The sequence below is a fragment of the Phytophthora cinnamomi genome (assembly GCF_018691715.1).
Source record: "Phytophthora cinnamomi strain GKB4 chromosome Unknown Contig100, whole genome shotgun sequence".
NCBI lineage: Eukaryota > Oomycota > Peronosporomycetes > Peronosporales > Peronosporaceae > Phytophthora > Phytophthora cinnamomi.
The window spans coordinates 258,964-271,469 of NW_027151033.1; the positions used below are offsets into that span (position 1 = coordinate 258,964).

Consider the following 12,506-nt stretch of genomic DNA (forward strand, 5'->3'; position numbering starts at 1 on the left):
CGCACCTGTGGCAAGAAGTGTTTACACTTCTTGGGAGCCAGCTTTCCATGTCGACTGCGGATCATCCGCAGACGGACGGTCAAACCGAGCGCGTGGATCGCGTGCTCGTCGATATGTTGAAGAGCTACGCTCACTCGTTCCAATACTGGAGCGAGTGCTTATCGATGGCAGAGTTTGCCATCAATAACTCAGTGCATGCCTCGACCGGGTGTACACCGTTCTACGTGAATGCCATGCGGCATCCACGTCTACCGAGTTTACTCGGAGTGATGGCTTCCACTTTAACTGGGGGAGGATCTACGACTGCAACACAGCAGCCGCAGAAACCCGCTGACACTTGCACAGTGTCAGCTGCAACAATGGACAAACCACATGAGTCTGCGCAGGGCGCAGACCCCTCCACCAACAAGGACAACGACCACGGGTCTGCGCAGGGCGCAGACACCGCAAAGAACCACGCAGAGGCCGGGCCTCTAGCGGAGAGCGAGTTGAATGACTTCAGCTCGGATGCAATCAGTTTCGTCACCAAAAGACAAGCCGTAATTCGGTTTGTCCAAGACGCAATAGCAGCTTCTGTTGACCAACAGAAGCTGAACGCAGACAATGTGGGCAGAGGCAACACAAATGAATTCAAGGTTAGTTCATTGGTTTTGTTAGCCACTCAAAACCTGCCTAAACATGCCATTTCGGATTTCGGAGCAAGCAAGCTTGCTCTGTGCTTCATCGAGCCGTTCACTGTGTTGGCACGGCACGGCAACGCATACACGCTAGACTTACCGTCTAGCATGCGCCTCCATCCGACCTTTTACGTCGGACGGCTGAAGCCATACCTGCAGCACGAGCCATCTAGCTCGGCTGACCCGAAGCCTCGGCAGGAACCGAGGCAGAAGCAGAGGACCTGGCCTCGGCGACGAGCAGCCTCTCCTCCAGCGCGCGGACGCGCTGGAGCAACCCCTTCATCTGGGTCCCCAACTCGACCTGGATATTCGAGGCGGTCTGCGAGACCGCCGCGACTTGGGCCTTCTGGTTCGCCAGCTCCTGTTTCAGGGCGGCGAACTCAGCGCCCTGCAGACGCTCCACGACGGTCACCCGGTCGTGGTGAGGCGCATACTGATCAGCCCGGGGCTGAGCATACCCGGGGCGTGTTCCCACCCCCGCCACCGCCGATCCGTGACGCCCGCGGCTCAACCCGCTGGATTGTTGAGCGGATTGTTGACCATAGTATCCCGAAAACGAACCCTCAAGGGGCTCGTTTTCGTATTCGTTGGAGAGGATTTCCTCCCCATCGAGATACATGGGAGCCGCGGAACGTCTTGCTGGAGGACATTCCGGAAATGGTGAGGGCGTACGAGGAGCAGTACGCGCTGGCGCAGCGGAAGTAACACGAGCGCTGTGATCATCGCTAGCGCCCGAACCCTCACGTGCTAAGAACTTAGCACGGAGCTCTTTGAGACTCTCGGGCACACGGAACGACGTGTACCCGTTCAGGTCGCGGTCGCTTAAGCGGACCGCGCCTGGGAAGCACTTCGTGCACTGAAAGCCCTCGGGCACAGCGCACGGCACATTCGCCTCCTCCGCAGCAACGTGGAGTTGCTCCAACTTTCCACGCTTCGAGTAGGTCTCGAAGCGATCACGCGCTTGCTTAATCCGATCACGGTAAGCACTCAGCCTTTTGTTGAAGTTTTCAACAAAGGCGTTCCAACTTTGACAAAGTGCCTGCCACTCGGGCACTTTGCTGCGAGAAGATGTCTTCTTGCTTTGAAACCATCGGAGCTCATGAAAGAGTCCGATGTAGTAATCGCGCCTTTGATGTGTTTCCGCATCAAAGTGCAGCTCGGCAGCGACAGCGTCATCCTTGATGGCGCTGCATACGTACAGCGGCACCTCATTCGGAGGTACCGAATTCCCATACCGGTCCGAAATCTCGGACGTAGACGGCATCCACGGATCGCGCGCTGCGCCTACAGCGCGCGGAGAACCCAGCGCGTGGAGAACTGAGAGCCCCACCGGAAGCGAGTGGGGTATCACTCTCAGTTCGCGAACGCTTCGAGCTCGAAGCGTCCTATTCGTCCTCTTCACGCGGGCGAACGTTATTAGCATGGGGGTCGAGTGATTCGCTCGACACTGAGTCTTTGCGCTTTGAGGGCGAGTCCTTCTCGTCCTCCATGTCTTCGTCGTCGTCGTCGAAGTCGACGACGTCGCCATACTTCGCCTTCTGGCGCTCGAAGTAGTCATCGATGGAGAGATGACTCTCCACCGCCTTCGGGTTTTTCGTCACTTGGGGCGCGCTTATCGTTGAATGAGCTCAGGTTTCTTCTCCAAACGCGGAGAATTGACGAATGGTCAATTCAGAAGATTGACGTGCGGAGACCCCGCGCGTCTAACCTTAAGGGGGGGATGGTGTAACGGGGGTTACACACACAAGTGGCTACAGCCACTTGTGATTTTAACAGATAGGATATCTGTTAAAAGTTTTAGATACTTCCTCACATTGGTGTAAGACACACCAATGGATACATTGAAGTGGGCCACCACAATGAGTGGTCCACACCTACCCAAAGATCCTATTGGTAGAAAGCAGCATCTTTCTACCAATCAGAGATATGCATATTAGCGGGGCTCTGACAGCCAGCCACTGTCAACCCCTTTCATAGATGATAAACAGTTTTAGCAGATTTAGGAGGAAGATCAAGTTACAAACAATACACTTCTCATTTTACCTTAAATTACCTACTTGGTGTTTTATTTGATTTATATTATACTTGTGGACTCAAGTATAATTAATCCAAATTATTCGCCCAGGCTGTTGTCACCGGAAATCGGTGTCGGGTCACATGCCGGTCACCGAATTTTGGTGTGGCATTACACCACAAGACCTACAACGGTGAGTACTCTGCTCTTATCTTTCGGGTTGAAGGCAAGAGCGTACTCGATCAGGTCCTGTGCTACGCGAACGGCCTCACGCCTCGTACACGCAGCTACGTTAGGCTCGAGAATCCCGAGAATCTGAGTGAAGCCATGAGCTTGGCCGTCAAGTACGAAGTCACGCATTTCATCGATGACGTGCGCGACCGACAGTCTCGTCAAGACAAGAGGAAGATCTCAGCTGGCCAAGCTCCCAAAGGAGACAAGCCATTTAAGGGGAAACCCTTCCGTTACCAAGGGCGCTTCAAGCCGAGATCTGATCCTAAGCGCGCCGAAGGTCGCACCTGCTTTCACTGCAAGACGCCTGGCCACATCAAAACCAACTGCCCCATCTGGAAGAAGGAGCTAGAGAAGCAGGGAAACGGGCAACCACGTCAGTTAAAGAGGGTCCTGGCGTGGCGGAAAGCGTAACCGGAACACTTAAGTTTGAGAATATGAGCCTTAACGTTCTGAGTGAAAACCCTCTGGTGTACAAGTCACGGTCGCTGTTCTCAGTAATTGGAGAAACCAGCGCTGGTGACAATAGTCTCACCACAGGAAGAATGTTATTTGACTGTGGAGCTACCACAATCTACGTGTCAAAACGTTGGGTCGAGGCACATCAGCTACGGACAACGAAATTTTGTGACAAGAGCATTCGTGTCAAGTTGGGAGACAACCAAATCGTCGAGGCAGAACTGGAAGTTCTGCCGATGGAGATTCTGGCTTCTGGACCCGCTCCTCGACGAGCAAGACGAACCTACTGAGCATTTCCGCTGCCAGTGCGGTGTAGTTCGAAAGCAAGATGTTAAAACCGGTTATTCCAACCTCTTCAGCCACGTGCTGAAACAGCACCCCGACTAAGTCACGACGCTGAAGAGCAGCGGCTTCAACTCAGGGACGCTTGTGACGTTTATCGATCAGAACAACCAGACAGTGTACTGCTGGCTCGACTTCATTACCGAGTGCAACCTGTCGTTTTCGTTTTGTGAGAACCCAATTGCCGACAAGTACACGAAGACTGCACCGAAACGCTGCTGAAGCACGCTGTTTTGGTGACCAAGGAGGTCGAGAATGCCATCAGCGTGTTCATCCCTCGCCAATTTGGTATCATGATTGTCGGGTGGAGTTTTCGTTCGGAGCATTACGTTGCTGTGTTTGCCGTGTTTGAACACGATCAACACTCCTAGAAGGTGCTCCTGGCACTGGCACCGATTGTCGATGGTGGTGTCGAGGACCAGACGGCTGGGATACATGTCGCTTTTCTCACGGGTAATCTACCTTTCTTTCAACGAGACATCACCAGCATTGTGTACCTTGTGGGTGACAACTGCTCGGTCAACACGAGGCTCACGTATTTGCTGCAAGTGCCATTAATTGGTTGTGCCAGCCATCGACTTAATCTGGCAGTCAATTTGTTTCTTGACGACTACGAGCCCCAACTGGAGCAAATACAACACCTTATGCGGAAGCTGCGAGGAATGAACAAGGCAATCGACTCCGGTAATGTAACTTCTGTTCTATTTTTGTGCCATGTCAAAATTGGGATTCTGATTAAGTGACTTTTTATCCTGGTTTTTAATGTGCTGTATATTTTGTGTAATAAGGGGAAAACTGAATTGCGTCCAGTGCTTCGCCAGGCGACGAGATGGGGATCGACCTACAAGATAATCGACCGGTACTTCGACCTGCGCGACGCGCTGGACACGGACGATGACGACATCGTGTCTTTAATGCCTACACGTCGGCAAGAAAACCGTCTGCGAGCTCTGCTCGACCAGCTTCGTGACTTCCAGTTGGCCACCATGAAGTTGCAGGAAGAGGGCGTGACTCTTCTCGACGTGCACGGCATCTTCGACGCACCCGTCGAGAAGCATCCCGTTGTGGACAAGTGCTACAATCGTCAAGGACCCTGCCTTTGAGGAAGCGTGCGTGCTGGTGCTTGCGGACAAGTCCGAGGAGCTGACGGAGGACCAGTGGCTAATGCTGCATTCTTTCGAGACTGTCTCGGCAGCAGCTGCAACACCCACGCGCAGTGGCCGCCCTCAAGGCTTCGCTGACCAAGTGCTGTCCGCTCGAAAGAAACAGCGTACGGCGAAAAAGGAGTTTGGTGGGGTAGGATTTATCCCTCCAACTTCTAACGCTGTCGAACGGCTTTTTAGCGTTGCCAAGTACACGCTTTCTCACCACCGCCAGGGAATGCTGCCAATGCACTTGGAAACCATCCTATTCTTAAAGCTCAACAAACGCTTTTGGAGTGCGAGCACTGTCACCAAGGTGGTAAACGGCCAGTAGGTCTACTTACGATGCCGTGGTGAAGGTCAGGCAATTGTCAATACAATACTTTTCACCCCAATAACTTACTTCTTGGTATTCATGCTTAGCGACACTAGTTTATTTTTCCAAGCGGTACCAGTACTATTGCAGTACTATTATCGGAAGGCCTGCTCTTCGTTTCGCACGCCCTCCCCCAAGTCGAGCTTCCTTCCTGTTAAAATGCCTGTTCAAGTTACTCAAAATGTCCGTCCTACCAAGGGTGCCGCCAATGATACTTTGGGTACTCTAGAACATGTCGCCTTCTCTGCATATTCGACCTTCAAAATTATTCATTACTCGAACGCTGGTATTGATGTGAAGATTGCCTCCAACCCACCACTTTACGCACTCGTTCGTATTGCTCGGGGCCCCAATGCGGTCGCTATTGATGCAGATTTAGATTCCGCCATTTCCCCACTTTTCTACGACGCACAAGCGTACTCTAAGACTTCTATCGCTCTCTCCAAGTCTGTCACTGGTGAGAAAAGATCGTTATCTCTTCGTTTGCAACAGCTCCCTATCGTTACTGCGGTTGCTTCTACCATTTATAAAGTGCAAGGGGAGACACTGGAATCTATGGTTGTCGTCGAATGGAAGTCATCGGTCCGAATCATTAATAAGCCCCAGCAAACATATATGTTGGTTTCTCGCGTCGTTTCTCGTTCGGCTTTCTCAACTTTATCTCCCTTTACTCCTAACCTTGCTCAGTGGTCCAAGCCTCCAACATCGGCATTGCAAGCAGAAAAACGGTTATGCGCTCTATCCGCTGCCGTTTTGCAATCTTGTAATTCCAATTAATCTATTCCTGTTCAGTCTATATGTCGTTTGTTTCAACCTTCGAACTGCGCCTCCCCCCCCCGGGTCCACCACCCGGGTCCCCGAATGAAAAATAAGAAAATGCATACCACGATCCACGAGTGGATTTAACTGGGCCTTGACTGCTTTTTGGTAGCACGAAATTTTACAACATAGGTGACGTGAGGGTAATTTCTCAATATTTATGGATTGCCAATATTTCTCGAACAAAACGAGCGACTTAGGTTTCGAAAGTGCAACGATAATAAAATTATCTGACCAATACCCGGACAATTTGGGTTCATCGTACGGTCCACGCTACTTAACACGTCCGTATTATTGGCGTAGTTCCTTGAGCAGTCCAGTCTTATCTACTAATAGAGTATCAGTTTCAAGCAGTTGTGTGATAGGTAAAAAGTGAAGGCGAATTTCCCATTAAGTATTGCAATGCTGTTCTGTTTTAGCTCCGACTACTGTACTATATCCGTTTGGAACAGTAGTGCGGTGGAAGAAACAACTAAACTACCTATTTTCTGATATTAAAGAAAAGATGAGAGCAGTACTATATTACAGCAAAATCTATCTATTGTTATGCTGTGCGGTCCGCAAATTGAAACCAAGAGCTTTGTTAGAGCTTGCCTAGACCGCGCTCACGCCGCGTAGGCTACGATAAATAAACAAATGGAGGCAGGACGTAGCTTTGTTCATCTGCTTCTTTAAATTTCGGCCACGAAATTTCAGTGCTTCTCTTCGTGCCGCGCACGACTTCGTCGAGGGGATGTTGGAATAACAAGCAGGTGCTGTACATGCTCGTTTTCGCATGGACTAGCTGGGTGCCACCAAGAAGTTTTGCTGTTAAGATCTAATATTCAGCATGCCACAGGTCACGTGCTTCGGTATCTCTGTGTCGGTGGAACTGGACACTAGTTTTGCATCTATGTAGTGTCGGTAGTTCCGTTTTCGTTGATATCGAAGTGGCTAGTTGTGTCGTTACTGTGCTGCAGGAATCGAGTATTCTCCCAATTAGAAGATTGCACTAAAAACATGGATGAATGAAGTTCAAAACGCATACTTTAATATGCCATTCACCTCAAATTGTTAAGCACGACGTCAGTGAAATATCAGGGTAATCGGCATGCTGCGGCGGGACAATTCGAACACAATGATTTAGTTCCGGCCGTGAGGAACGTCATAATCAATGAAAGGTCCCTCGGCCACTGGCGCATCGGGTCGGTGGTTCACAATAGCAATCTTCAGATGACCCCAATGCACCGTGCGCTTCATGGCAGGAATTTGGTACAGATCCCGCAGATACTGATAAAAACAAACAACACATGTAAATACCGATTGCATCACTAAATAACGCCACATCAGCAACTTACACTGACGACATTCGGGAACTGCGTGAGGTTCTGCTGGTTGGTCTTCTTTTGGGAAACGTCGAAGCGAATCAGCGTGTTGAATAGGCGGATGTCGGCCTCGGTCACGCTGTTGCCAACAACATACCGCTGCTTGGACAGAAGCTCTTCCAGTTTGGCGATACTCGCGAATCCATTCTCTAGCTCCGCTTGAGCGGTTTCCGAGTCTTTCGAAAACAAAGACTTGATGAGGCTCATGCTGATCTCTGCCAGCAACCCGTTTTCCACAGCATTAATTTCCTCACGCAGTTCCTCTGGATACAACTGGAAGTTGGACGGCACCAAATTGCGGAAGGCTGAATCGAGCGTGCGGAGAATACCGGCCGACTCCTCCGACACGATGGTTTGCTTCTTCTTGTCCCACAGCACAGGCACCGAAAACTTACGAGGTGTCGTGTCCACCTTCTCGTACAGGTCCCGCACAAATTTGGCGTTGTTCACAGTGTCAGGGATGCATCCTTCGGGTGAGTACTCCTTGCCGTTGAACCCAACGATCGTGGGGGTCGTCTCGGGGTCAACGAACACCCACCCCAAGTGCGTGTCGTTCTCATCATCCGGTTTGCTTTTCTGGTACACTGGGTGCGCTACTGAGAGTCCGATGACGTCTTCGAGGCCCTTCAGGTTGCGAGCGGCCAGTGCTCGGCAGGCAAATGGGCACGAGTAGGTCACGTAGAGGTGGTAGCGACCCTTTTCAGCCGGGAACTCGGCGTTGGCGTTGGGCTCGATAGTGGAACTGTACGGTGCTGGTTGGGCGGCCATGTTCGTTGTCGAAGATGGCGAAGGGTGTAGGAGAGCTGGGGTTGCAGCAGGACGTGACGAATTGGTAAATGAGCGAGATCAGCTTGCGTCGCCTTATTATCAAAGGTAGCCCCCCAAAAAGTGTTGACGAATCCCTCGTGATCTTAAAAGGGATTTGAAGCCCCCCCGCTGTTACGGCCACAGATTCATGGACTGGATTTGTTCTGCTGCTTCCGTTGGTGCCCAATGCCAAAATGCGAAGCGAATGACACAGGAGGGCTGGAGGGCTTCCGACAATTAATGCTGTAGTGTAGACAACGACCACTTCTGTAATATCGAAATAATACGTACTTTTATTTCGCAAAGTACCGTATTTGCCAGCGTCGGGGTCAACTTCTGGTTTTTTTACACGGTTCACGCCAGAGTTGTCGGAGCGATTGACATTTATGCACACCCTTTTTCTTTCGATCGAAGACAATGCTTCCAGTAGGTTAAAATGTCGGGGAAGATCTTGAGTTTGGATGTTTGCGCAGTTTTGGCACCGTTCATATACCGAAGAAGAAATATCACAATTCTCAGTTTTAACACATCAACACGAACATGTCTAGAGGAAGTAGTCTAGTACGTTGACCCAAAATCTCCTGAGCGGATGTTCATGAACTTCACTGTCGCGTCGGGACTCTCTGCGAAAACGCTCTCAGGGTCGCCGCCATCGCTCGGGCAGCTGCCGCGCACAGCTCCAGGGGTATTCGGATTGGCTCCAGCCGAGTAGCTGTCCAGCCACGTCATGTTCGACCCGTAGTCCACCCAGATACTCATGGCCAATGTCATCCCGCCGACCATTTGCTTGCCGAGCTGAGCGAGCCCTCCCATAACGTACGGGTGGTCACCGAAATACGCTTTGGATGCGTTGCACATGTCATCGGTGATCGAATTAGTGCCATTCAGCGCGGGCCAGGTGCTTTTCGGGTTGCCCACCACACGGTCGTCTTGCTTGTACAACCGGCGGATCTCTACCAGTTCGCCGGTCTCGGTGTTGTCATCAGTCACGAACTGCGTAATGACCGAAAATGGACGAGTTGTGTCGATATCGTACTTCTTGCCACGGCCGTAGAACTTCTTGTTGCCCATCCGGAACGGATTGAAGTCACAGCCCGGCTTATCGCACCAACCCGTGTAGCGCGTCTCGTCGGTGGCGCCGCAATCCTTGTCGTCGATGCATCTTTCCTGGCCATCGGTGGAGCACGGGTGGGTCGTGTAGGCCGTCGCCATGCTATTGGCCTCCCAGATATCCATCTCGGCACAGCAGGAGCCGTAAGTGTTGTTGAGGTTGGCCTCGCCATTGATGAATTTGACGTCTTTCATGCACTGAGCGTCGCAGTAACCCGTGCCATAGGCGGCACCAGCTTTGTTGGTCGGAAAGCGGGAAGTGCCGCCGTCTGCGTCCATCTTGGAGAAGTAAAGAGCGCCGTTGGAACCGCACGGCAGTGAAGACATGTCGACGTCGAACGTAAACTCCTGGTTCAGCAGCTTGAACTGCTTGTACTTCTTTCCCGATGCATCCAGCATGTAGACGCGAGTGCCCACCCCGCCGGTAGTTTCCAGCTTCATGTTGAGCGTATCGCCGGACGTTGTGATATTGTGTTTGCCAGCGTAGTCAGCGCCTTCAAGTCCGCAGATCTTGGCGCACTCTTTCGGAGTCGAACAAGTTGTCGAGTTCCATTTATTGTCGGCGTAGCAGCTTTCGTTGGTTCCGACGGTGACCATGGCGCGCCAGTTGGCATCGATCACCACGGAGGATTTCTCGGTGAAACACTTGACAACCTTCGAATCCGCCTGGTCGACCTGAGCCAGTACGTCGGTGACTTTCGTGCAGATCTGTGATGGCAGGGACGGGTGTTTCTCCGGAACGTTGTTTCCGGGCTGTTGCGCCGAGGAAGGAGCTCCAATCGAGGAAACAACGACGACTGCGAGCCCAACGGTGGTCCTGGAGAGCTTCATAGGGCAGTGGCGTTTGATGTCGTGGAGGCCTTGATCGGAAACCGGCAAGTTGCAAAGTGAGTGGTGCTGCTGCTTAACCAAATCCCTCCTTGGGCTCGGATCAGTAAAGTGCATGGCGCTTGTTCTCAACAACATGGCCTTCGCGCTCAAGGGCGTTCAACGAAACCAGCAGGTTAGGTATATTCGTTGATACGGTGGTAGCCACCGTATCAATGGATATGCCACCGTGGCAGGACGAGGCGTTTGTGTGCCATGCTTTAGTTAACTCCCTGTATCATGATGAGCTGTACACATGTTGGCAACACATGTTGAGGTCGGGATTGGATGGTGCTTTGAGATTGGGGAAAACCGATCCTGCTCAGACTCCGTAGAGGGGCTGACAGTACATTGGGCAAGGTGTACCAAGCAAGTCGTTTGTATGATCGTATTAAGCATATATTAATAATTGAAGGCCGCACTGTATCGTGCAGTTCGATGGACTCACAACTCACTTCGTAGATGTAGAAGACGTGAGCTGCAGCTAGCATCGGATGCCTCGGAACCCAGCACGGAGATGACGAACACACACTGAACGCATTTGTCGTAGAGATGAGATGCGAGAAGCGGAGTATTAATAATAATCTGGTCACAATAACTAAGAAAATGACCCAAAGAAGATGCTCACGGGCTTACAAATACTGTCCATACCGGACCCTCGGACCCCAAACCCTAAACGTAGTCAGGCCGAAACGGAGGGGTGTCACCCATACTATATCACCCAGCTCCGCGCCCCAAAACCCCTAAAGGCTCGCTACGCTCGCTGGTCCAGAACCCTAAGCCCGGTGCGGCTCGCACGCGTCGCCTCCGCTTGCTACGCAGACCCCTGCTGGGTCCTGAGTTTGCAGCCGCGTGCTCCGCACACGGACTGTCAAACCGCAGGCAGGGCTCGCTGAGCTCGCTCGTGCCATCCGTCCCCAGGGTCGGACCAATCAGAGCTCTGCATATCACGTTTGACTCGGACTCAGTATATTTGATACGAGGTCCGATGATTTGCACAAATTAACTTGAGTTTTGTAATAACCCGCGTTAAGTACGGTCCGATAAGTGATGATATTCTTCCATATACCAGTCACAATGAGTCGAATTCATCGTCAATTGCTGTTATCTTCAATTGGAGCCTGCAGACACATGCAGAACACAGGGTAAAATAAACCGCGCCCAACTCCGTTGCCTTGTAGACTGGGAATTTGTTGACAATGTACGGTATCAAGCTGTATCCCCACGCGTGATCCTGCAATTCAAACTGCCGAACAGATGTTCGAACTTTCCACGCGAATTATGCTGCATTGTGGCAATGACCAGAAGCTTTTAATACCATAATCTCGGCTGCACTTTGGATCTCCCCGAGAGCTGGTCGGCTTGAGATGTCTCTGGCTACGACAACTGGTGGATACAGTACCGGTACGCTGCGCAGCACAGGCTGCGCCAGTGCTCTCGACGATACAAGAATGCATACAGACTGTACGAAGCAAAGGAAACACTGAAGAAATAGCTACAGCACACGTTGTGGTTACTGTAAAATGCCAATTAAGCGGTCCCTGATAAGTTGGCCAATCAGCGAACGATTATGCCGGCCTGGGCGGCGCAATCGCGCGCGCATCACCCTGTACGCGTCAGCCTGCTCACTGCAACATAATGATCACCAGTGCCAGAATGCAATTCTCGCAGTGGCGCGCAACAGACCGATCGACTTGGACCCTCCCCGCCGAGATGTCGCCCGGCCCAGAAATGGTCAACTGGTGGCGCAAGACCGCGTACCAGACGGACCGCGTGACGCGCCATCTCTCGCCCTACGAGATTCACCCTGTCCGAAGTCTCATCGCCACGCTACCGCACAAGACGCTGCGCAAGATCAAGGAGAATGGCCCTGTGCTCGTCCCGGCAGCGCTGCTACTGTTCGGGACCATCGCATGGGGAAAGACCGTCAACGACAAGGAGCACCGATCGCACTGGAGCTGAAGAGGATTGTCTGGTTATTGCTCTGTTGTGAACAACACCGGGCTAAGTACTTCTCTTGTTGAGTATTTTGAGGGCGTGTCCTCACTCAGTGAGCAAAATAAGCGAGTCAGCCATGCCAAACGATTTGAGATCGCCCTTGCTTCATTCGTTACCGCGACCATCCTTGTCGAGTGCAACAGAGTATCTCGATTATGACTGTTACTTCCATTAATTAAAAGTTGTATCACTTGTACTAGAACTAAAGTTAATTCGGCCCACTCTGCAGCAAGCGAGAGCGCCAGACGGCCTAATGTCCGAAGCAGGATGGTAAAAACCGAATACTTGAACTTATTAAAA

At 51.6% G+C, this 12,506-nt stretch overlaps 4 protein-coding genes across 4 annotated transcripts; 2 read left to right on the plus strand and 2 right to left on the minus strand.

Moving 5' to 3' along the window:
* Nucleotides 1-3,018: 3,018 nt before the first annotated feature.
* On the plus strand, nucleotides 3,019-4,826 carry IUM83_16560 (uncharacterized protein; the record flags this gene model as incomplete). Its single annotated transcript, XM_067941449.1, has 2 exons — nucleotides 3,019-3,298; nucleotides 4,534-4,826. The coding sequence occupies 2 exons, from the start codon at nucleotides 3,019-3,021 to the stop codon at nucleotides 4,824-4,826; spliced, it is 573 nt and encodes a 190-aa protein (XP_067783299.1).
* Nucleotides 4,827-7,182: 2,356 nt separating this feature from the next.
* IUM83_16561 (Glutathione S-transferase) lies at nucleotides 7,183-8,192 on the minus strand (the record flags this gene model as incomplete). Its single annotated transcript, XM_067941450.1, has 2 exons — nucleotides 7,183-7,329; nucleotides 7,398-8,192. 2 exons carry the CDS (start codon nucleotides 8,190-8,192, stop codon nucleotides 7,183-7,185), a joined length of 942 nt encoding a protein of 313 aa, XP_067783300.1.
* Nucleotides 8,193-8,789: 597 nt separating this feature from the next.
* Nucleotides 8,790-10,172, minus strand: IUM83_16562 (Exoglucanase 1; the record flags this gene model as incomplete). Its single annotated transcript, XM_067941451.1, has 1 exon — nucleotides 8,790-10,172. One exon carries the CDS (start codon nucleotides 10,170-10,172, stop codon nucleotides 8,790-8,792), a length of 1,383 nt encoding a protein of 460 aa, XP_067783297.1.
* A 1,692-nt stretch (nucleotides 10,173-11,864) lies between these two features.
* Nucleotides 11,865-12,170, plus strand: IUM83_16563 (UcrQ family protein; the record flags this gene model as incomplete). The annotated part of the gene is made up of 1 exon (XM_067941452.1): nucleotides 11,865-12,170. One exon carries the CDS (start codon nucleotides 11,865-11,867, stop codon nucleotides 12,168-12,170), a length of 306 nt encoding a protein of 101 aa, XP_067783298.1.
* Nucleotides 12,171-12,506: the final 336 nt, after the last annotated feature.